Genomic DNA, 23,738 nt, shown 5'->3' with positions numbered 1-23,738 from the left:
TGTCAACATAGAGTCTTTTGATCAATTACTATTGCGATTTATTAAAACAGTTTTGAAAAACGCGAAATAACGACTAAAACTCGTTTTCTAACATTGCTTTTTTATAATGCAAAAGTGTGGACCCCCCCCCCCCTCATTACACACCGTCACAAAATTACGGACCCCCCCTCCCCCCTACGAGTGTGACGTCATTTATGGACGACCCCATAAGCCCACAGAGGGTTTCTAATCCGATTTGTTTTCCAACCTCAACCCCTAACCTCTTCCCCCCCCCCCCCGCCCCCCCCCCCCCTCAAGTAGCCTAGACTACGTACAGTTACTAATAGGCCTACGCCAAATATTGTAGCTCTTACTCACTGAGCACCTATTTGTTTTAGTTTAGGTACCAAGTCAAATTCTGTAGCACAATTTTTGGTCCTACTAATGGTTTAAATATGAGCATTTGGTACTGTAACCGTAAAGCATAGTTTAAACTTGCTACTACCCTGACAGTCTGACTCACATACTGTGTAGACTAGACAAGCCTAGGCCTAGTCAAGTTCAAAGAGTGCTTTTTTAGCAGATCTTTGGTGAATGGAGGAAATTTTATTTTGTGCATGTGCCCTTTTGGCTACGGGGTTAAATATCTTCCCAAGATGGCTACTTTCGTAAGGCTGTAGGCTATTTTCGCCCACTTACAAAGTAAGTTTTAATCCTTCATATAGATCTATCAGGCGCGCCTTCAGCATCGTTCTATATGTTTTTATAAAATACATGAAAATCTAGATTTAGATTAGATCTAGATTCTAGTAGTAGACTCTAGTGTAGATCTAGAGTTTAGACTCTAAAAGTTTAGATTTTCTAGATTCTACGTGTTAAAAGAATTTTTAAAAGATTGTAATTGTAGATATAGATCTAGATCTAGATCTAGATTCTAGATCTAGATTTTTGTAGTGTAGGAAAAAGTCACAAATATGTGTAGGTGGGTAGAGTAGACTAGAGTTAGTAGAGTGTAGAGTAGAGATCTAGGGTAAAACTCCATTTTAGCGTATTTTATTCCCCGCTTCACGCTTACCTTCAGTTGAGCGTATTTTACTATTTTATTATTATTATTATAAACTAGTATATGACTATAAACACAACTGAAACACACAAAAATGTTAGGAATGCCCTGTTTCTAGATTCTAGATCTAGAGTAAAGTTCCACGCGCGGTTAAAACACCGGTGCGATCATCGCCTGTTTATCGCTTCGTACAATATTTGTTTTGATGTTTTATACGAAACTACCGATATCTGCTGTAAACCTGTCCATTTCTAAATATATCCAGGTCAAATTCTTTTGTTTTTCTCCTTCTGGAAGTCGAGTTTTTAAATTTTAAAGTTTCGAGGTATGACGTCGTAGGCGGTTCTAGTTCCCCCTATGAAAAACACTAGGTCCCGGATGAGATGAATAAAACCAACCAATCAAAGCTTTTTATAACTAGGTTAACTATAAATAGCTTCTACAATATATGCGGGACACTTTACATACGATAGATAAGGCTAATAAAGCAACCTGATAGGTAAATAGGGGTGGCCGCAGCTTGGGTGTCGATTACGGTGGTTTCACATCGCTGCGTAACCAACGACTTGAGCTAGACTAGCCTAGTTCTAGATGCTCTATATTTCAAACTAAGCCTAGAATCTGTATACTTTCTATTTTTTTCTGCTGTTTTAAATTATTTCGATCATCTACTTCTTCTAAATCTAGTTTGTGTCTCTACATACAAGCATATCTAAGCAAATGTTACGTTATGTCTTTTAGTGGTTGTTACGTCCCTTTGTTATGATTATTATAGTTGCGTCCCTTGAGTCATCACTGGGTCAACTTTTAATGTCTTTAATTAATTTAATTAACATGTTTTTAATTATTATTTTTGCAATCTATTAATTAATAATACAATCAACAACACGTTTAAGTGTGTAAAATATTTATTTCAATTATTAAAATTGGATCAAAACGTATACAATACGCTCGTTGGCAAGCAGGTTCTTGCGTACGCAGGCAAAAAAAAAAGGGAAAAAAAAATATCGCAAGGAGGGACGTCACTAAAACATGAATATCTTAAATACTATGCGTAGGAATACAAAATGACTCATACATATTACAGTAGAATGGCAGCGGAGTAATACAGTGCTTTCGGTTTGTTTCTGTGTGAAACGGTTATAAAATAGCGCCCGATGAAAATCGGGAATTTGGAATTTTCCGCTATGTGTGACCGCGCGTGGAACTTTACTCTAGATCTAATTATTCAAATTTATTCTAATAGGGTTTTCGGCTGAGGTGAATGCTAAGGTTTTGGTTTTTTTTTTAAGGTTATGATTAAGGTAATAGATCTAGTAGAGTTAGAGTCAGAGTTAGAGTCTCAGTCAGGATTCAAACTTGGGGGGAGGGGGAATTCACCAGGGGGGTAATGACGGGGGGGGGGGAATGTCCTAGACCCTTCTTATTGGATATATTATAAACAAATGAATCCTGAAGTTGACTAACCAAGTAAATAGCGGTTTTTATGAGGTTATTAGTTTTGGCTTTGTTACTTTAGTGAGACCCTTAAACCCTAATTAGACTTAAACCCTAATTAGTCTTGAGATTTGATTCAATTTATAATGTACACTGATATATCTGTTAACCAATACTTGCACTGTCAGTGTCACATTTATGTAGGCAAATTAATAATAAAATTTTGTTTTATTTTTATTTTTAGGGGGAAGAAGCTTCGGTTTCGATGATCAAAAGCCAACTTCTTGTCATCACTTATTGCGGATTATCATTTATAAAAAAAAAGATAAAATTTATAAAAGAAGTTCATTATAATCCATTCAGCTTATATTCCCATCTTTTTTAATTTTGCTTTGTTAAAGCTTTCATAAATAAGATGGCGGACGATCCAGGTCACCAAGCTATGCTGTACTTTTTGGAGATTCTCATGTATAGTAATGCTCCAATGAGTATTAGTCAGCTAGCGGGTCGCTTTGGTAGTCGCAACTTTACCTCAGAAATGCGACAGAGTGCTGGCGGAAATGAAGCTGGCCTCAAGAAGTTTCTTTTGAAGTATCCCTCCCTATTTTCTGTAAATGGTAACCTGGTCAGCCTCAACGATGGTACTGCTCTTGGGGGGAATTTTCGAGAGTCAAGTCCTGCCTCGTCCTCTGGCCACTCTTGTCTTCCTGATGTCTCTACTGAAACAGAGGCTGTTCAATTCTTTAGGGGGAAGATATTAAAGAAAGGAGACAAGTGGATGCCAGTGAAGAGCTTAGCTGGGCACCTTTCTCAAGCATCACCAGAAATAAGAGAATGCGTTGGGCCTCAGAACGAGTTTCTTACTTTTTTGCTCAAACACCCACTTATTTTCGAAGTAAAAGAAGACAATGTATGCCTTAAAGACAACATCCGCTGCAACGCTGCTGATACAGATTCATCTTCTGAACCACCGGTGCTGTTGCCAACTACACCAAAGATCAAACGTCGGCCAAAGTCGCAGGATGTTTCCGATGCACCCAAGCCACTTTCTGGTCGTACTGTTACAGTTGCTCCAGCACCAGTAACTGCAGCAACAACTAAAGCGGGTCCTGTTACAATGACAGCAAATGAATACAAAGCTGTTATGTTCATAAAGAGCATCATCCAGAAAAAAGGAGATATGAAAGTTAACAGTCTATCAGGGCATTTTAGTCAGGCTCCTGAAAGTCTTCGTAACACTATCGGTTGGAGCAAGCCAGAACTTCACCAGTTTATCTCAACTCATGATAATATTTTCACGATTGGTGAAGATGAAGTTGTTTCAGTGATTAAGAACACAAGATTAAATGTCATAATTACAGGAAGCAGGCCACATGTGCAAACTAAGCCCTCTGTCAGTGGTAGAAAGGGCCAGATTTTTCATGTGGCTAAGCTGTGGGGCATCATAGACCTCGGTATGCATGAACATGTCTTTATTGACAGAACAATTTTCGGTAAGAATATTGATGATCTGAACAAGCTCCTTAAAATTGGTGAGTGGGTATTCTTTGATGCAGTTCCTGCCCCCAAAGGTAGCCGAGCTCGTTGGAAGGCAACAAAAGTCTGGAAAGAGAATGAATCTATTGAAGATTTAATTGAAAAGGTTGCAGCTAAACTTGACCTTCCTATTGATGGTATACCAAGGGAACCTCAGACACCCCTTGGTAATATGAACGATGAAATAAGAAAAATTTACCCAGATCTTGATGACAGCACGTTTTCAAGCACAACCCCACTGAATATTGGGGGGATCAAATATTCTTTTCAAGACGCTGCTCCCAGTGGTGCAGGTGTGGTTCCAGTCTGGAACTTCCATCATGTAGAGCTTGAAGGAATGAAGGACGTAGATGAGCTGAACTTCAGTGATGATGATGGAGACATTTCACCTCAAGTTTCAATGGTGGCAGAACGACAGTACATGAATAGATCTGTACTGATGGACAGCCCTAGGGGACAGGTGAAGAACAGCAACAGCTCTGACAGCTTTGTAAACAGCTTAGAATCTGACGGCACAAAAAAGTTTGCAACTGTCGGCTGCCAGACTATCGTCACTGGAGATGTTTTAGCAACCCAGCTGTTCCATGAAGATCTGTAAATTCACACTGAATTGATGTGAAATTTTAAACTTTTTACAATCAATATATTTATTTTCAGGTAAGCTTTGTTTGTATCAAGAAATCAGTATAGTAACAAGTACAATCAACTTGTATTTTTTTTTCACTTTGAAAACATTTTTTTAAATAGAAAATTACAATGTTGGGAAAAGGAAGATTACAAGCTTGCTTAGGTATAACTTAGGAATCTAGCATTAATTTTTTTTTCAGTTTCTTGATAATCCTCATTTAATTTTTTATTAACATTACTAATAAATCCTTTTTTTTTCTCATTTGGATATATTTATGCAAATTTGGAATGTTTATAAGTAACACTAAGTTGCTTGTTAGTATATGATTAGTATTTGTAGAACTTTGCACTGATTACCAAGAAGGTTGAAATTTGTATGATACATTTTTTTCAAGTTGGAAAATATTATTGTCAGTATAAAAAGTCTAAATTTTAAGATTGATTTAAAAATCAGTGCTGTGTGATAACTTTGTAAACACTTTATACAAATACTATTTATTAGCAAAAGAAGCTGTTTACATATTTTTAAACTTGTGATTTAAAAGTTTACTAAGTCATGTCTATTATTTTACAGAAAAATTATATTGAATTTATAGTAATACTTTAAAAATTTTCTTACAATACGTAAGTAACAGTAATTTGAAAGATTTATTGTCATTAGTTTGTTGTTACCCAAAATATGGTGTACACATTGGTGTTAGATTTGAAAATGTCAACCAGTCTTCCAGATAAATTTTGTTGGATTGCTGTCTTGCTGCTCAGATGACTATGTATCTTCAGCAGCTCAAAGTGGTTTTAGCAACAAAATGTAAAAGTAATGTAATATGCATTTAAATAAGCAAAGGGGAGAGAGAAATGCAAGTTATTCAAATGTTGAGTTGTTTTTTTTTTAACCTAGATATTTACTCCACAATTAGACATGTAAAAAAGGAGACCGTTGAGTGCATTTTAAAAAATTTATTGTGATTGAAAGGGTGCTTGAAATGTGACACACCCATTACAGTCAGAGAACTAGCACAATAATCAACTTTTGCCAAATTAGCTGCTTTACTAAGTTCATTAAAAATACTTGAGCAGTTTAATTTTTTGATCACATAATATCATAATTCAACTTAATCTTGATGTGCATCAAATGTGCAATTTTTAAAAACGTGAAATTCATGGTAAATTATTATGTATTTTAAGTTAGTGATCTCTTATTTGCTAACTTAGATAAAAAGAAACAATTTAAACTTTTTATTTTTTATTTATGTATAAATCTTGTAGTAAAATGTATTCTACTGTCTTATTCAAGTAGTGTGTTTATGAAATATTTACTCTTTGATAATAAATCAGTATTGTTATTTTTCAAAAGTAAGAATAGAAGTTCCTTAATTTTAAAATACTCTGATTTTTTTTCTAGAAAAGTAACTTGTATAGCTCCATTTTTAGAACATGTATTTTTTATCTTAGGATTGTGGTAATTTTTGTATTTAGATATTAAAAACTACACAAATTAATTCGGCATTTTAATTGTCCTACTTTGATTAAAAAAAATTAAAATATAATCTTAAAAATGTATTTACGTTTAAAACACTTGTTTTAAATTAAGGGCTGTGAAATTATTTAAAGAAATGAACGCATTAAAAATTATTTTGTATAGAAGTATGTTTTAATATTTTTAATATTAAATATGTTGAGCTAAGTTTATATGCAACATATTACCATACTTATTCCTTTCATTCTCTTGGGAAGTACAAACATTTTTGTTTAACAATTGTAATTTAACAATGCTTGTTGTATACATGGTCTGATATATCTTTTTTTTTTTTGGTACCCAAGGTACTTAAATAATGTGCCTTGTTACTGATGGTCAACCCTACCTCACAATACAGCACAAACTACAGTGATTGTGAACATGTGTCAGTGTTGCTACACAATTTAAATGAGTTGACTTCAGACATTTTAATTCAAACTTTCGGTAGCAATGTGCATTATTTTATGTATGAAACAATATTCCAGTTTTGGTGTTGTTTTTTTGTGTCTCTTTTTAAAAAGTGACAGAATGTTACATTAATACTTTCATCTTAGACTGTTGCCTGACCAGTTTATATAGAACTGCTGATGAAGGATGGCAGTTGTTTTATTTTGTTCTTTTGAGATGATGGACTACAACTTAAATGTGCAGGTGTGTGGTACAGAGCCCTTGGTTTTCAACTTTTTGCTTAAGGGCTAACATCACTTTAAAATCTAACACTTGAGCAAAGGATTTATTTTTTCATTTATCCATGTGTAATACAGCTGCAAGTTTGTTGGTTTTAAATCTCTCTCTATTAAAGTTATATTTTGTCCATTTCCTTTGGTAACAATTAAGGTGGTTACAAAATCACACACTATGGTTTTTTTGTTAACTTATAAAAAATTCATCTTAAGCCTTTTCTACCATTAGGATTAATTTTCATTGTTGTTATAATTTTTAAAAATCTGTATTGATTTTAGTTTTTTTAAAAAAAGATTTTTTTCCATTTTACCTCTAGCTTTTAAGACTTAAAGCAATGAATGTAAATTTTGTTATCATAGAAAACATTTTTAACTATCTTATTTTGTTGAACACATTTTTATTTCAATACAATATATAGGTGAAGATGTGTGTTCAATTAAAAAAATAAAATTTCGATTCACAACTTATGTTGGAAGAATGCTTAACTACTAAAATCTTAATTAGGGTTACTATTTTTATGTATGATCTTGCCAAAAATTAGCTTCTCAATTTTGAAATTTAATATTGTATGCAAGAATGAAAAAGAAACCTTGTAAATAAGTAGCTGTAGACTATTATTTCTGGATCTCAAGTTGTTGTCCAACTCACCTGCCTGATGAACTCGGTGCAAGAGGAATGCTAAACTTTAACTCAAGATTGCCTTCTTGTCTATAGTTTGATGTGACAGGCTGTGAACTAGTAAAGGAACTGCATCAGTTCATGCATGTTTGTCCCATCACAACTTTGTATAATACATTTTTTTTTACCCCACCCTTTGTGCAATATATCTTGTAATTGTTTCTCCAACTAGAAATATTTAACTTGCATTTGTTTTATATTACTAACTGTTAGTGTTAAATTTAACAGTTTTATCAGCTTTTGTGGCTGGATTTTTTACTCCCGTGTGTTTGTAACAAGAATCATTTTGTAATAATGGTCTGTTTATAAAATAATTGATATTATTTTTTTAATTGATCACATAGTTTGAAAGTTGAAGAAGAGTACATGAATGATTAACTAAAGGTTTTAAGGAAGAATTTGCATTAGTTCTCCAATATTATTTTAAAATAATTTTCATTGTGATTGTTTTTTGGACCATTCAAAATATTTTTTTTGTTATTCAGATTACAAAAATTGACAATTCACTTAAGATCTGTTAGCTAGTCAAGTTGCCAGTAAGTGTGTGTAAACTGTGTTTTGGTTTTAGTACATTCTAATGTAAGTTTTTTTTATTATACATGTTAAAGATACTTCTGCTTGGGTTCCCCTTTGTGCCAAGAAAAATGCACATCTCTATCCTGCTGTAGTTGTAATGTAGGTGTAAGCATGTTTTTACATTTTAATGTTTGTGTATTGTTCGACTTCACACTTTTAGAAATGCTTTAACATTTTTAGAAATTTTCTTTACTAAGCTTGACATTTTTTTAATGCTAAACTCCACAAAAAGGTTTTAAGACTAAAGCTTGTTGTTGTTAAAAGCAATATATGTGAGTATATTTTTTTTCTGGGGTAAACAAGACATTCTTGTGATGTGCTGCTTAACTATCAATAAATTCAACATAATACTACCAGTACATTCTAGTTGTTTCAATTGTGTTCCTATAAGTTTCATTATATCTTTTATTTTTTTTAAACAAATCACCATAGTTAAATGATTGCTAAAATCTTATTTCATCAATAATTATATTAACTATCAATTTAAATAGACATGATCAAAATACACTTGGAAAAAATAACATGATCAAAATACAGAGGTACTTTATTTTCATTTGAAACAATGGTAAAATAGTTTTAAAAAATGTATGTATAAATATCAATTCAATTTAAAAACAAGTGATTATAACTTCAATTACTTAGATATAATATTAATTTCAAATAATTGCATTTTCTGGAAGGCACAGCAGCTAAACTTCTAGCAGAGTGTAAACAATTAAATGATCAGATGGAAACATTTCTTCAGGTAAAATGGAATAAATCAAATCAATGCTGTCAGTAAATAAATAATAAAACAAAGCCAATAAAATGCAGGTAGCCAATAACATTACAATCATTAGTATAAAGGGGGGCAATTGACACAGCCAAAAAAATCTATCTTCATCTTATACTTTCTTGGTATCATAAATAACTGTTTGTTAAATAGACAACACCTGTAGCCTAAAATATCCATAATTTCCTGTTGGTTAAATCTACTTGATACAACTAAAATTTTAATGATTGAGTAAAATATGGTACAAACTGATACAGCAAGGGGGATTACTATACTAACAAACAGAACAAATTTGTATGGATAACACTCAGAACAATCAGGAATGTTGCAGTTAATTTGATTTCCTCCTGTAACACAAACACCACATCTACAAGATCCATGAGGGCCACAGTCATGTGGGCAGGGGTACCCCTTCCATCCAAAAAATGCATCTGTTAATGTTGCTATGAACTGCTTGAAGCGACTAAATATCACAGAGCTGTAAAAATGTTTCTTATAGATCACTCCATCTCCAGTGGTTTTAGTGAAGGATGTATTGATGTTTCTTGATATCAGGATCCTGTCTGGCCGACTTACCAGTCCAGGCTCTGGCTAATGAAAAAAATTAAGAAGTTAATTTTTTGACACCAGCAGTACCTCATTATCTGAAGTTCAATAGTTAAAAACGAATATTTTGATTCCATTAGAATCAATAGATCTATATAATATGTAAGATTTGTGTGAGAAATACAACTGTTATATTTAAAAAACCTAACAAGAGTAACAGAGGTTACCATGTTACTAAAGGTGAGTCCTTGCTCTTGCTTGTCTCTAGAGGTAAGCCATGCATCTTTCAGTGTTCCATAGTGTTGAGCTGAACGGCCTTGATTCTTTAAAAAACAAGTTGACTGCCGTTTTGATGTGAACAAGTCAACAGGCCCAGGAAAGTTTGGATAAACATTCAGATCCCCAAGTACAATTACGTTGGTTAACTGTAAGCCTAAGCAGTACAGAAAAATACATCATTAATTCTATAAATATAACTACTGCAATGTTTTAACTACTTTTTTTCATGTCATCACCAATGTTAATATACTAAGTAATTTTTAGTTATACCTACTGCTTATGTATTTAATAATATCCTCAGCATTTTGACACTGCTGCTCTTTGTCATAAGAGAAGTGAACAACTATCATATTAAAAATGTCCTTTTCATCAAGACCCAGCCTTATTTGTGCATGAAGACCAATTCGTGTATTTGTGTCAACACCACCAGTTTTTGTAAGATTTACAACACTTGATGATATGATTTGCTTGCGACTTAGAATTCCAATGCCTGTTAAATATATAAAACATTTACAATAAACTTTAATTACCAAAAGTCCTATTGAACAATAAGGAATTTAATGTAGAAATAATTATAAAAGTATTTAAAAGATGCAAGTATTTTGATGGAGAAAAAAACTAGATCAAAATATAGACTATATAATGTCAATCTTTTTAATTAATTCGTCGGACCAACTTATTTCTATAGGGGATGGAGTGGTCTAGGGGTAGAGAGCTGGACTCCTAACCTGTAAGTCTCAAGTTTGAATCCGAGTTCAAGTCAGTAGACCGTACTTGAGTCCACCCAACTCTGATTGGTACCTAACTCACATTAGGTAAAGTAAAGGCGGCTGGGCATAGTGCTGACCATACTACTTCATATGCCGAGGTCACAGAAACAAGTGAACTCTACTTCTCTTGCCCTATAGATCGTCAGGTTTGAAAGGGGAACTTTACTCACTTATTTCTATACTATAAGCAACCTCATGATTCAAGTTAAGTTTTGAAATATGGTAAATAAAAAATGTTTTAATTGAAGAGAAACAGAATCTACCTACCTTCTTCGGTCCATGCATTCCAGTATGCCTCTTTTGGGTTTGTGACAAGACCTGAAGATCTGGCCAGGGACCATTTATAGTCTGGTAAATGCTTTTTGAAAACAGCAAGCTGTGAGAATGTTGAATATGCTGTTTTTGTTATCCGTACTTCTTGAAATGCAATGACATCGATTTCATTTGCTATAATCTGAAATATAAAGACTAAACATTATGTCTATCTATATTCATTCATTATACTATAGTATAGGCCTACTGTTACAGGCTATTGAATACAGACAGTGAATATAGACTAAAATACTTTATACTAAGTTTATAGGCCTACACTTTATAGAGTATTAGTTTAGAATTTATCAATCAGGAAGCAAGGCCTTAGCCAGTTAGTGATAGTCACAGATGACAGATAGATCATAGTGGCTTTGGCCTATGTAAATGTATAGCTTTTATAATAATAACATATTAGTCGCATATATTCATTAGATTGAGCATAAGTTTATAATAAACTAGATTCTATAGTCTACTCTATAGTATAATGATTTTATTTTAACGTTAAGTTAAAAAGTAAAGGCCAAAGAATTTTTTTTACTAAATTTGCAATGTGTTCAGCTCTTGTTTTCCAGTTGAACATTATATTCCATAAATTACAAGTACCAACAGTAAAGGACAGTCCCTGTACTTTATTCACAAATAGAAGACAAAAAAAGGTACAAAGATTGATAGATCTGTATAGCTTTATTTTGAAAAACATCTCTTGCTCAGGCCTGGATTTAAAGTTTTGTAAATTGTTACAAATAGGTCTTTCATTTTATGTAGAATCTAGACCTTTAATTGATTCGATAATTTTAAAAGGTATATTTTTAAATAATTTTTGAAAACACACAGTGCAAAACCCGTAACATCGAAAAACGCACAAAACCTAAATTATAGCAGTGAGTTTTAGAAGGTGAAAAGGGGGGGGGGGGAAGAGGTATTGTAGGCTGAGGTAAGACAATTTTTAAGCAGTGTTTCTTTGAGAGATTTTTTTCTGGGTTTGGTGACACTTGTACCTTTGGGGGGGGGGGGGGGGCGCACTTTAATTTTTGGAGGGGGGGGGGGACGGGACGGAACGGACACTGGTTCAACTATATGTTAATATTTTCTATATTAATTGTGTTTTTTTCTATTTCGTTTGAGAGGTGTCAGTAGAAGTAGTCCCCATCCTCGCCCTAAGATATGTTTTTTTGGGGGGGGGGGTGATCGAACCGTGAAAATATGTGATGATGGATGCATAATCCTGGAATCCAGCGTGTACAGACCTTTTGCTATTTCAATTCGAACCTAATAGATCTAGATCTGCTATAAACTTTTTTGTAATAATATATGGACAACACTTATGACTTATTATAGTTATAGAATGAGGGCTCGATCTAGAACTATAGTTCGAATGTAGGTATGTATTTTAAAATATATTTTATAGATGCAATACTAACACTTTTTTCCTTATTTAGCAAAAAGGCAGTACTTTTAACAATTACTCCCCTTTGTCATAAGTTTCACTAGCTTGATAGAGTGTCTGTACAAAAAGCATATAATCATATAATGGGGACAGACTAATGTTAAAAATATTATGCTATTGTGCTTTACAGTGATAATTGACACATTTAGATATTTAGTTTATTGTTTCGTGTCAACAAACATGGCGGATAAAGACGATAAAGATCAGGTCTCTACTCTTTCCGCTACAAATCCACTCTCAAGGAAGTTAAATAAAATATTAGAAACACGCCTCGACAATGATAAAGTAAGTACACATACATTAAAACATAATATGAAATCGGAGGCTTAAAGTAGTTGATGGATGTCATTTGTTTGGGCTAGATCTAGATCAGAGATCTTAGTCTTAGATCTAGATTCTCTAGTAGTTGGACTGTGATGTGAGACGTGTTTGTTTTGGAAAAGTTTGAGAACTGTAAAATAATAAATAATAAATAAACCATTTCACTTCACTGTTACACTGGTGTTACACTCATACTGTGTACAAGCTACTTTACTTTAGTTTCAGATGCTCAGGTGGGAGTTTTGAACAATTTTTTTTTGTTCGTTTTGACTTGACTTCTGGTCTAGGACCTAAGATCTTGGGGGAAATTTTTGGTAGGCCTAATCTATCTCTTTAGGTAGATCTACGTAAAATCGGCCGCAGCTAGTAATGTATGAAAAAGTTACCTCATTGTCAAGGCTTTAATAGAAGTATATTGTGAAATATTTGTGTCAAATATTATTAGGCCCTATAGGCCCTAATTAATAATTATAGATAACTAAACAAACCAAAATCAATGGCTAAATATATCTAGGCCTATAGGCCAGAAATTAACTTTCAATTAAACAGTACAGCAGTGTTTGCGAGCAAGATTTGCTATATAAACAGCAGCCATTTGTAAAATAGAGTAACTTCCCCTGAATCTTCCGCTATACTATAATTTTAACAAAATAAAACTTAAACAAGATGGCTGCTATAGTAAATGAGCATGGTTGCATCTGATGTAAACATCGCTAGTCTTCATTTATTACTGAAAAGTTTCAATTCCATTTTTCACATTACTAGTCGCTGGCGATTGTACGTACCTAAAACGATAGATTACCAAAATTTTATACCAGTGTCAGATAATAGAATTTTCTTTTAAAAAGGGGTGTTAGGCGTTAGCTTACTGAGACTAAATACACACATTGATGGCTAATGTCAATGCTAACCCTTCTGTAACCCCAACCCTAGTCCTACCATACGCCTAACCCTAATTTATAACGATAAAATTAGTCCTAACAACCCAACACACCTATTTTATGGAAGAGTCTATTATCGGACATCATCCGGATCTTATCTTAAAATATTTTTATTCTGCATAGAAATGTATGCCATCAATCGAACTTTTACTTTAGTCAAGTGCATTCTATTACATTACTGTCATAGACATAGTGCCATTACTATAGGATAGGAGACAGTTTTGTAATTATGCCCCTCCCCAAAATCATCAAATCACTCACTAATATACTAAGTCTCTTGCAGAACAAAGTTTCTCCCTGGTGGGCCTCCATCTGCCAGTGAGATTTTTGCTAATAAATAAGATTAAAATATAAACACAAAACAATAATAGAAAAATCAATCTAATTTAAATAACCTATAACTATTTTTATGTTGTGTAGCCACAGGAAAAATGATTTTTATGTTTAAATTTAAACCTATAAATTTGCAGCCTTTGTTAGGGCCTAAGCATTTATATTTTTAAAAGGAATTGATTTATTTGTGTTTTGGCCTTGGTAAAGTAATCACCCTTCATTATCATAAGCAATAATGATTTAATTAATGCTCTAATGAGATGATAATTTAGTACATGATGTAAGTAATTAACCTTAAAAAAATGGTTATTAATAAAAATAATTGAATATAGTCATAGCTATCCTTTGAAATGAAGTAAAAAAATATTTCACTATCACAAAGGTATTGTACCTACATTTTATTGGAAATGGGAAAAAAGGTTGAGGACTGCTTTGTCACTGTCAACTTTAAACAAAAATGTTTGTTAGGTCTGTTATCACATAATTATTTAAGTTCGTTTGATGTTGTTTCGAGAGGGTCTGACTTTTTATAATGATTGCGTAAGGGTGGTGGTTGAAACAGCAAAAAATGTGGTCATATATAAGAAAAAAAACCTATTATACTGAAATTTGACACTGTAGTGCAGAGAACATTAAAGTAGCAAAAGGTTATTGTATCCACTCTTATTTACCTGCATCTCATTGATATGTTTCAGGAAATGCTTGAGGCTCTTAAGGCTTTATCAACATTTTTTACTGAAAATAATCTTCGCAGCAGGAGGAACTTGCGAAGTGATATTGAGAAAAGAAGCCTTGGAATTAATGAAGAATTTTTAACAGCCTTTCAAGTTGTTAAAGAGGTGTGTATTGAATTTTTAATTCTAAAATTGTTCTGTATTTTTCTTAGGTCATAATGACTGTCAGTTTGTGATTAAATCTTATAACTCAAGTTTTGGCCTATGAGGGAATAATGGGAATTTCTTTCAAATTTTATAAATAAGTAAATTTTTAATAATACTGGCTGCTTATCTAATTTTTAATTGAATTAATTATTTTAAATAACTAATATAAAGATTACTACATACATTAACCAAAGAGAAATAATTATATAGCAATCTGTTGGATGAACTTGAGCATGCATAACTGTTTGAAAAAATAAATCTTGATAGCATTTTAGCAACCACTGCTTTTATTATTTTAGCTATGGTAACTTATTTTCTTACTTTTGGTGCATTTAAAAGCTTTTTCTAAAGGGTTTTATTTTTGTTTTTATGTACTTTTAAGTTACTTTCATTAAATAAAAACATTCAGTTACGACTTTTAGATGAATTTAATTTGCTTATGTTTCTATTCATCAGGCATAGCTGTATGCTTACTGTGTCTAGATTTTAAATACTCATAAAGGCATAATTAGTTCACAAATGTACATTTATAATAATTGCATCATATTTTTCTCAAAACAGCAACTTGATAGTGTTTACAGTGATGTTCAAGCAATGAATGAATGCTGCCAGGATATGACAAATAGGCTAAAGGTATTCTTAAAAAACTTTTTAATATTAAATTTGGACTGTTGGACTAAATTTGTAAAGCGAATTGCTAGTGACATTATGTGTGTAGTAAAATTATTGATTTATTAAAATACAATATATTTGTAAGCTGGTTAGTTAACTCTCAATAGGAGATGAAATATTGGAAACAATAATTTCTAAATATTACATGTCTGATGCAAATATTATCTAACATTGCTGAGATTCACTTAGGTCATGACATTCTGCACATTATTGCTGGCTTACCAATCAGTTTTATGTATTTTTAAATATTAAATATTTTATTATATTTCAGGCTGCTAAAGCAAAAACAAATCATCTTATATCCCAAACTACTTCCCTCCATAATGAAAGGTTAGGATGGTTTTTAAAATAGTAAATAGATATAATTAAAATAATTTGTATGTGTGCTCTGGACCCTTTGGCTTACAACTGTTTTATGTGTATTATCCAGTCAAAAGTTACAAGTAAAAGAGCAAGTGGCTAATGCATTCTTGGATAAGTTTCAGCTGAAACCAGAAGAAATTAAAATTTTACGTGGAACAAGGGATGGTGCCCTGCATGCAGTAATTTCTTCTTTTTTTTTTTAATTTAAAAAACATGTTGCCTAAGTTCATTAGTATTTGTTCACTTTTAAAACTTGTACTATATTTAAAATGTATCACAGAATTTCATTTTTCTTTTCCAATTAGGATTTCTTCAAGGCACTAACTAGAGTGAAGCAGATTCATAGTGACTGTAAATTTCTTTTGCGTACAAATCATCAGACTGCAGGGTAAATTATTTTCTATCTAGATCATATATTCACTGTGTTAAAATTCTACTGCTTAACTTACAGATGCTGGGAAGCTCTGATGTACTTTTAAGTTAACATCCCTACCATGAGTTTGTTGAATACTTATTTTATATAAACATTAAAAATGTTTGCCACTTGTTTACAATTACAGCCTAGAAATAATGGAATCTATGGCCCTGCATCAAGAATCAGCCTATGAAAGGTTATACAGGTGGACACAAAGTAAGGAAAATATTTGTCTTGTTTTTTTTTTTAAAAGCATTGGCTTAATTAAAAAAATGTATTGTTTAAATCATTATTTTGATGTTATATTTAGATCAGTGTCGTCAAGTGACGCAGGACACACCAGATGTTAGTTATTTGCTTTGCCAAGCTATTGAAGCTCTGCAGGATAGACCTGTATTACTTAAGTAAGTAATGAATATTTTTTAAATAGATGTCAAGAAAATCCATTAATATTGTTTCAACCTTTTGAACCAAATGAACTGTTTTTCGGTCATTGTATTTAAAACCCATACCCGACAAAACCAATATTTTTTAATCTCACACACTCCACCACATATTGACAGTCTGTACATATAATTGTATGCAACATAACAGTCTTGCTGTGAGATGCTGTGTCCATCAGCTAATGTTTTTACTCAACATTGACATTAGAGCTAGTACTGGATCTGTTTTTAAGTGATGTTGAATACAATAATTTAAATGTATAAAGTATTATTGTAAAAACAAATGGAAACCAATTCTGAATATTATTTTGAGTGAATTAAAATGATGGAGTAAAGATGAAAAAGTGCTTCAGATAATCAAGTAACAGTGGCTATCTCTGTACCTTATCCATATGGATAACATGGGGTTGTAGGGGGTAGCAACGTCCCCTAAGTAAAAGTCATAAATTTTTTTTGATAGGTGTTCATCCCCAGCTAATGTTTAGGTGTTAGATTTACTAAAATAATTGATAGACAAGTAAATGAATAAAGTGGGACTGATTTTGTATTCAGTCTGTTATTTAAAATGGTTTTTATGCATCGAAGTTAACATCTAGGGGAAAGTGTTCAAAAGTGTAATGTTATCTTTCATTGCTTTCCTATCTACTAAATGGAAACGCACAGCAATGAATCATCCATTTTGTTAGATTTACAATATCAAAACCTCAGCTGTTACCTGACTTGTAGTGCTGACAGTCATGTAAAGCAAACATCAGGTATTGAGTTGAGCATATTTTTTTAACAACACATTTGTCTGCGTCAGGTATTCACTAGATGAATTTGGTAAAGCCAGGAGAAGTGCTGTGGTCCGAGGATTTATAGATGCATTGACTAGGGGAGGTAATTCTGCTATAAGAAGTTGTTAGTTACTGGCACAATGCTGTTTGAATAGCACCATTACTTATATGCATAGTATAACTAAAACTACTTTAAAAGATTTTGTTTTACAGTGATTATTTCACTTTAATTAACATTTTAAAATGTATATTGTTTATGTTTAGGCATCCTTAATTACTTTTGAGTATAATCCTATCTTCATTAACATAATTGATAACTCAAAAAAAAGAAGATAAAAACAATAAATTGTTTATGTAAGCTGTAGAGAAATAAACTACTTTTATAACAATATATATAATTTTTTTAAAAGGTCCCGGAGGTACGCCTAGACCTATTGAACTTCATTCCCATGATCCCCTGCGTTATGTTGGTGATATGCTTGCATGGCTACATCAAGCTTCGGCTTCAGAAAAAGAATATCTTCAATCTTTACTCAAGAATTGTACAGGTACCCTTAAAGTAGCATTGATGACTCACATTTATGAAATGCCAAGTTTAAAAACAAAAATGAATAGCTAAACCTATAATTTTTACCTTCATCCTTTTTTGTAGAAAGTAGTGTACAAATGGATGATGTTCTTGGAAACATAACTGAAGGAGTTTGTACACCATTTAAGGTACACCTTTTTCATTCTTCAAATCAAAGATTGGTTTTTAACTACTTATAATGTACAAAATTAAGCCCATGAGAATATTTTCTTTACATTTATTGACTGTTAGCATGTAATTTGTTATTTTAATAATATATCCTAAAGTTATGATTTGTGTTTCAGTATTTTTATCACTTCCAAAACTGTTTTCTATTTAAACAGGTGAGAGTTGAGCAAGTTTTGGTATCAGAACAAGACCCTGTTACCCTATACAAGCTGGACAATTTGCTCAAATTTTACCACCACACTATCAGGTGAAAGTTTATCTTCTGCTTGTACACAAAAATTTTCCAAATTACATTTCTAATGAAATATTTTCATTTTAAATAATACAGTATTTTTGGAAGAGAATAATACTAACGCACACAAATATTGTTTGAAAATCAGTAATAGTTAAGATGCAGCTGTTTGATTAGAAGTAGTAAAATAGAAGAAAAAGTTAATGTTGGTGTTCTCCCTTTGCTCCCCAGTCAGATAATCAGCAGTGAGACAGCCTTGTTGTTGGTTATAGCAGAGATCCAGGACCTCAGCCATCGCATGTTTTTTAATAGCCTGACTAGCCATGCAAACAAGTTACTGGACAAGGTTACTATTTTTATCACTTATCATCACCAACTCAGCTTACGCTTAGTTAATCCTTCTCAATCATTAAAAAAAAATCCAAAATTTTTTGTGAGACGTTAGATTTTTTAACAGTTACTAAAATTGCTGGCTAACTAATGTAACTAAAATTCACCTAAAATGTACCACTAGGTTGAACTTCCCCCATCAGACCTAGGCCCTACAGCATCACTGACTCAGACTTTACAGCTTCTGAGAGATGTACTGGCCTGTCATGACGCTTCTGTTGTTCCTATTGATGACAAGAAGCAAGACTACAAACAGGTAGATGATTGACCATCTTGTAGCTGAAAGTTTAAAATTGGTTGTTGAACATTAAATAAATAACCTCCTTCAACTTCAGATCCTGGCTTGTGTCATCGACCCACTGCTCCAGATGTGTTCTGTCTCAGCAAGCAGACTGACCACTGTAGATATGGCAGCGTATATGGTCAACTGTATCCATCTGATGAACTCAACTCTTGCGCTGTATGAGTTCACTGATACTAGACTGGAGATGTTGCATGCTCAGGTGAGACCTTGCTGTAGTAATTTTACATACATAGTAGATTATTGTGCCTGTCACTGATTGGTTTGTTAAAATGCTAAAATCTAAATATGTATAAACACTTTTAAAAAACTGGATTTTCATAAATTATTTAAAAAATAATTACAATGGAGCCTTTTTTATGACAGTTTGTGTGCATTTTGAAAACTGAGTACAGTATATATGTTTTGTTGTCTTGTTCATCTAGATTTACTTCAAGTTTACTGAAATCAGTAATTTAATCACTGTTATAATGTAGGATACTGTTATTAAAACAAACAGTAATTTAACCATTGTAGGAATGTTTTGTGAATGCTGTTATTGAAACAAGCAGTAATTTAATCACTGTATAAATGTTTTGTGAATGCTGTTATTGAAACAAGCAGTAACTTAACCACTGTGAGAATGTTTTATGAATGCTGTTATTGAAACAAGCAGTAATTTAACCACTGTATGAATGTTTTGTGAATGCTGTTATTGAAATAACCTGTCTGTCTTCCAGACTGATGCTCATGTGGATACCCTTGTTGGTGAGCAAGCATCGTACATTTTAAATAGAGTCGGACTCGCACAAATGTATGGATCTATACAACAGCATCGGCCAGAAAAGGTAAAAAGAATCTGCCTTGCCTGTTACAGATTAAGAATTAGTTAATCAAAGTAGTGTAAAAAAATAAGCATTCAGTTAACATTATTTAGTGAATGGAGTCACATTTTATTCTCATATGTTTTAGGGTCCATTATCATCTATATCAGGGCTGGATGAGTTAGCAATCAAATCTGCTATGGTAGGCATGACATTTTCACATTTTTATATGAACATAAGCAATTTCCAGAATCTTTGTTGAACCCAAAATTTTATGGAGAAATTGATTTTTATACTTAAGTTACCAGGATCAATATGGATATGAAAATGAGCACCATGTTTAACATTAAAAATGTTAGCCAAATTCAATTTTTTAGTCTTAAATTAATTTATTACATCAACATATGTGGTAAACATAGCAAGTGATTAACATAAAACCTCATACAAAAAAAATGAAAGGGATAGTTTTTTTTTAATGTTTTATAATCTTTTCCTCTCATGTATTTTTAATTTATTTGTTAAGAATTTATTTTCTTTTACAGAACAAGTTTGACAGTTATCTGGCCCAACCAGATAGTTTAACTTTACCACAGTGCAGTTTTATACTTAGTTCAAGTGTCAGGTTGGTTTTCTCCTATACCATTTTTATACACAGATACTCTATGTCGAAATTGATATTTTTTTTTTTTTCAAAGGGCTTAACTTTTAACAAAAATGTATTTGTGCAGTAACAATACTTTTATAGAAGACTGTTTATAATAAAAACATTTTCACATTGTATTTCTACAGGGAATCAGCTAAAAAGAGAACAGTGGAACTGGTATGCCAAGCTTATAAGGAAATCTACAAAGCAATTTTGGATCCTTTGAATGGTTACAAAGATAGTTTAAACATTGTGCCAAGGACACCAGAACAAGTTGTTCATTTACTCATGTAAAACTTTACTGCCATTAAAATTATTTTTTTTACGTTGATACATTTAAAAATTAAGATGTGATTGTTTATAATTTATAACTGAGCTGGTCTTTACTGTAACTAGTTAATCAAGGTATCTTTAAAGTTACTTATGTTACTAGATTTTCAGTTATCTTTAGTCTGATTAAGTTTCATATTTGAGCCAATTCATTGTTGTGATAATGGTTTGTAAATATTGGGAAATAAAATTGATACTGCTATTATGAATTGGTTTTATTTAACAGAATTGTTTGTATTTGTTTTTGTCATGTCAAAGAAAATACTTCATTTTACTGTTTTTAAACATAAAGATGATGTTATTATAAGCCTTCTAAAGCTTTCACTGTTAAAGATAAACTTTTAAAAATTGTACACTTCAAAATCATATTAGCTAATAGATAATTCTTTACAAAAAAATCAGCACATGACTCCTAAAGAACGAAGCAGGTGATTTGAGTGTTATCATGTGGTTGAATCCAGTTTTTTGTAAAAGTATCAAATAGATTTTTAGACTCAGACTATGCTTTTGTCTACAGATGTATTAAGTGAAAAGTTCCGTGGCATTCCACACTTTCCCAGATGCTGCGGAAAGAAAATTTAAAGCCATTTAGTATTTAATCTGAGGAATATTTTAATCATGATATGTACAGTTACATTTGAAATATTTGAAGTTTGATAGGCTAAATGACTCACATCGGAGAATTTCTGTGACTTAGCATGGAAACATAGAGGCATCGCATGTACTGATGGAACTTTAGATCCATATTTGGAAGCTTCTGTCGTGTACATGGGATTCTGTTGCTTCTGGCCATACCCCTTGAATACATCTGTTCAAATTTTTAAAATATCCTTTTCATTCATTCTAAACACTTGTTAACTTTCTAGGCTTACAGCTTAAATTAAATATTTTATAAATAAAAATCTCAGGGTTCGTCCATAGGTAATGCCACACTATTTATCTGATAATTTAAGTTTCCTCACCCCATCTCTATTGTATTGTCACTTTAAAAAAGCCAGGTGTAACACCTATATGACAAGCTAGAATAACCAGCCTCCGCTACACACTTACACGGGTGTTCAAATCTGTGTGGTAGGTCTTGTGTTCTGTAGTATTCTGAGGTTCTAGCGTTTACTGGCACTCCTCCAGGCCCTAGCTATAGTGGGAATACACATTTGCTTGTTAGCTTAAGGCAGATAGTAGTTTTTATATTCACTTTGGCACAGAGGCGTAGCGACCCTTCCCGGCGCCCAGGGACAAACTTTTGATTTACACCCCCCATCAAGATTCCGATTTGCACCCCACCTCCCCCTCCCCCTTTCAATTTATTTTTCCAACCCATTTTGGCGCCCCCCCCCCCCCCCCCTCGCTACGCCTCTGCTTTGGCAATCTTTTCTTGTTCAATTTGATTATCTCTTAGTTTTACTAATTTGTTATGTTAAAAAGTAGGCCTGCTAAGGATTAAGACTCTTAAGTTAATTAAAACAATATGAAGTAGGTCTATTGAAAGCATTATAAATAGTAATTATTATAAATTGCAATGTGTTTCTTTATATGAAGAGGCCAGATTTATGTTAAGGATAATCACTAATGTAATTTATTGGCTAAGAATGATAAAGCAACCTATAAACTTTAAGATAGTAAATAATTAGAGAGATATGGTTATTGAGTTATTGGACTTATTGGATAATTTTTAATTTGGTTGAACATTAATATAATATCTATATATATAATTCTCTTCTTGGATCAGTTAGAAAACAAGCTGCAAGCGCGCCTTTGCAGTCCCCTCTCTTCCTCTGTATCACTATCACTGCCACCCCCACCCCCACATGATCTGGTGAGCGGTGTTCACTCTGTTTACATTTTACAATCATAGAGACGGGTTTGGTGACGGCTATTAGGGGCAGATAATTTAGTTTGAAACGATTTTAAACTTAGAGGAGGTAACTAAGAGGAGGCTGCTTTCACGTGGGGGGGGGGGGGGGTTAGTGTTTTTAAGCAAATATTTTCAGTGGCAGCATTGGTACTGTCGAATTCACAAATTATAAATTACTGAAAAGTAGAAAAAAAAACAACTAAATAGCGGCGTATGATACGCAGCGGGTCGGCTCGTAATATATAAAAATATTTAAAATATCAATAAAACTCAAAGTATAATTTTTTTTAAAGTAAGCATTAATTGCATTTCAAAAATTGATATTAAATTGGCCTAACACTACTATTACTAACAGCTAATTGAATATTGATTAATAAAAATATAAAAATACTTGATTATGCAACAATTTTGTAATAAAAGAGTAAGAAAATAATAGTGTGAATATTATATAGATCTATTAATATTCAATAAATAGAAACAAGATTCTAGATCTAGTTTCTAGGTTTATGGATTTAAATTTTAATTCATAATTAATGTTTATCAACAGACGATAGGCCTACATCATACATGTTCACAATGATGATGGTGCTGACTGCTGTTTTCCGAGCTGTCGGCTGAGGACGACGACTCGGACGAGTGCGAGTTTCGGACGAGGGTGTTTTATTTTTTAAATTAATATGCTATTTTTTTTTTAAATATCCTCTCACCTGTTGTGAAGCATCCATAGTTTTTATTTTAAAATCAAAATGACACTTCTTCCAACCTTTAACTGCCTCAGCGACTATGTGTGGTAGTCCGGTGTATATTTTCTCTTGTTGGTATTGGAAACAGGGTACATAACTCGAGCACTCGAGCAGGTACTAAAATTAATTAATATTTATCTTAAATTAATTAATCATGCTAAAGAGTGTTTAGAAATTTGATTTAAAAAATAATTTTAAAATGTAGTTTATATGTAATATATGCTGCATTTTTTAAGTTTGTTATATTTTTTAGATCTATTTCCAGAATCGAGATCAGTCTAGAAATGAATGATTTTTTTTGTTATGTAAATAGTTTC

At 32.5% G+C, this 23,738-nt stretch overlaps 3 protein-coding genes and 1 pseudogene across 3 annotated transcripts; 2 read left to right on the top strand and 2 right to left on the bottom strand.

The window, feature by feature from the left end:
* The first annotated feature begins 566 nt into the window (after positions 1-566).
* On the top strand, positions 567-8,455 carry LOC131953397 (uncharacterized). The gene is made up of 2 exons (XM_059316558.1): positions 567-681; positions 2,724-8,455. Exon 2 carries the CDS (start codon positions 2,895-2,897, stop codon positions 4,611-4,613), a length of 1,719 nt encoding a protein of 572 aa, XP_059172541.1. The 5' UTR covers positions 567-681; positions 2,724-2,894; the 3' UTR covers positions 4,614-8,455.
* A 225-nt stretch (positions 8,456-8,680) lies between these two features.
* LOC131953390 (uncharacterized) lies at positions 8,681-11,555 on the bottom strand (annotated as a pseudogene).
* Positions 11,556-12,388: 833 nt separating this feature from the next.
* On the top strand, positions 12,389-21,028 carry LOC131953392 (conserved oligomeric Golgi complex subunit 6-like). The gene is made up of 19 exons (XM_059316546.1): positions 12,389-12,507; positions 14,513-14,656; positions 15,260-15,331; positions 15,642-15,700; positions 15,801-15,912; positions 16,039-16,121; positions 16,294-16,364; positions 16,459-16,552; positions 17,394-17,470; positions 17,778-17,915; positions 18,020-18,084; positions 18,280-18,371; positions 18,588-18,702; positions 18,871-19,002; positions 19,082-19,249; positions 19,767-19,874; positions 19,999-20,052; positions 20,393-20,472; positions 20,640-21,028. The coding sequence occupies exons 1-19, from the start codon at positions 12,403-12,405 to the stop codon at positions 20,785-20,787; spliced, it is 1,917 nt and encodes a 638-aa protein (XP_059172529.1). The 5' UTR covers positions 12,389-12,402; the 3' UTR covers positions 20,788-21,028.
* On the bottom strand, positions 20,369-23,669 carry LOC131953396 (piercer of microtubule wall 1 protein-like). Its single transcript, XM_059316557.1, has 4 exons — positions 23,386-23,669; positions 21,874-21,958; positions 21,498-21,631; positions 20,369-21,386 (listed from the first exon to the last, which is right to left on the bottom strand). Exons 1-4 carry the CDS (start codon positions 23,401-23,403, stop codon positions 21,318-21,320), a joined length of 306 nt encoding a protein of 101 aa, XP_059172540.1. The 5' UTR covers positions 23,404-23,669; the 3' UTR covers positions 20,369-21,317.
* Positions 23,670-23,738: the final 69 nt, after the last annotated feature.

This window comes from Physella acuta, unplaced genomic scaffold, assembly GCF_028476545.2.
Source record: "Physella acuta isolate Inbredline_101_S28 unplaced genomic scaffold, ASM2847654v3 ptg000919l, whole genome shotgun sequence".
NCBI lineage: Eukaryota > Metazoa > Mollusca > Gastropoda > Physidae > Physella > Physella acuta.
This window is presented reverse-complemented; position numbering and strand designations above follow the sequence as displayed.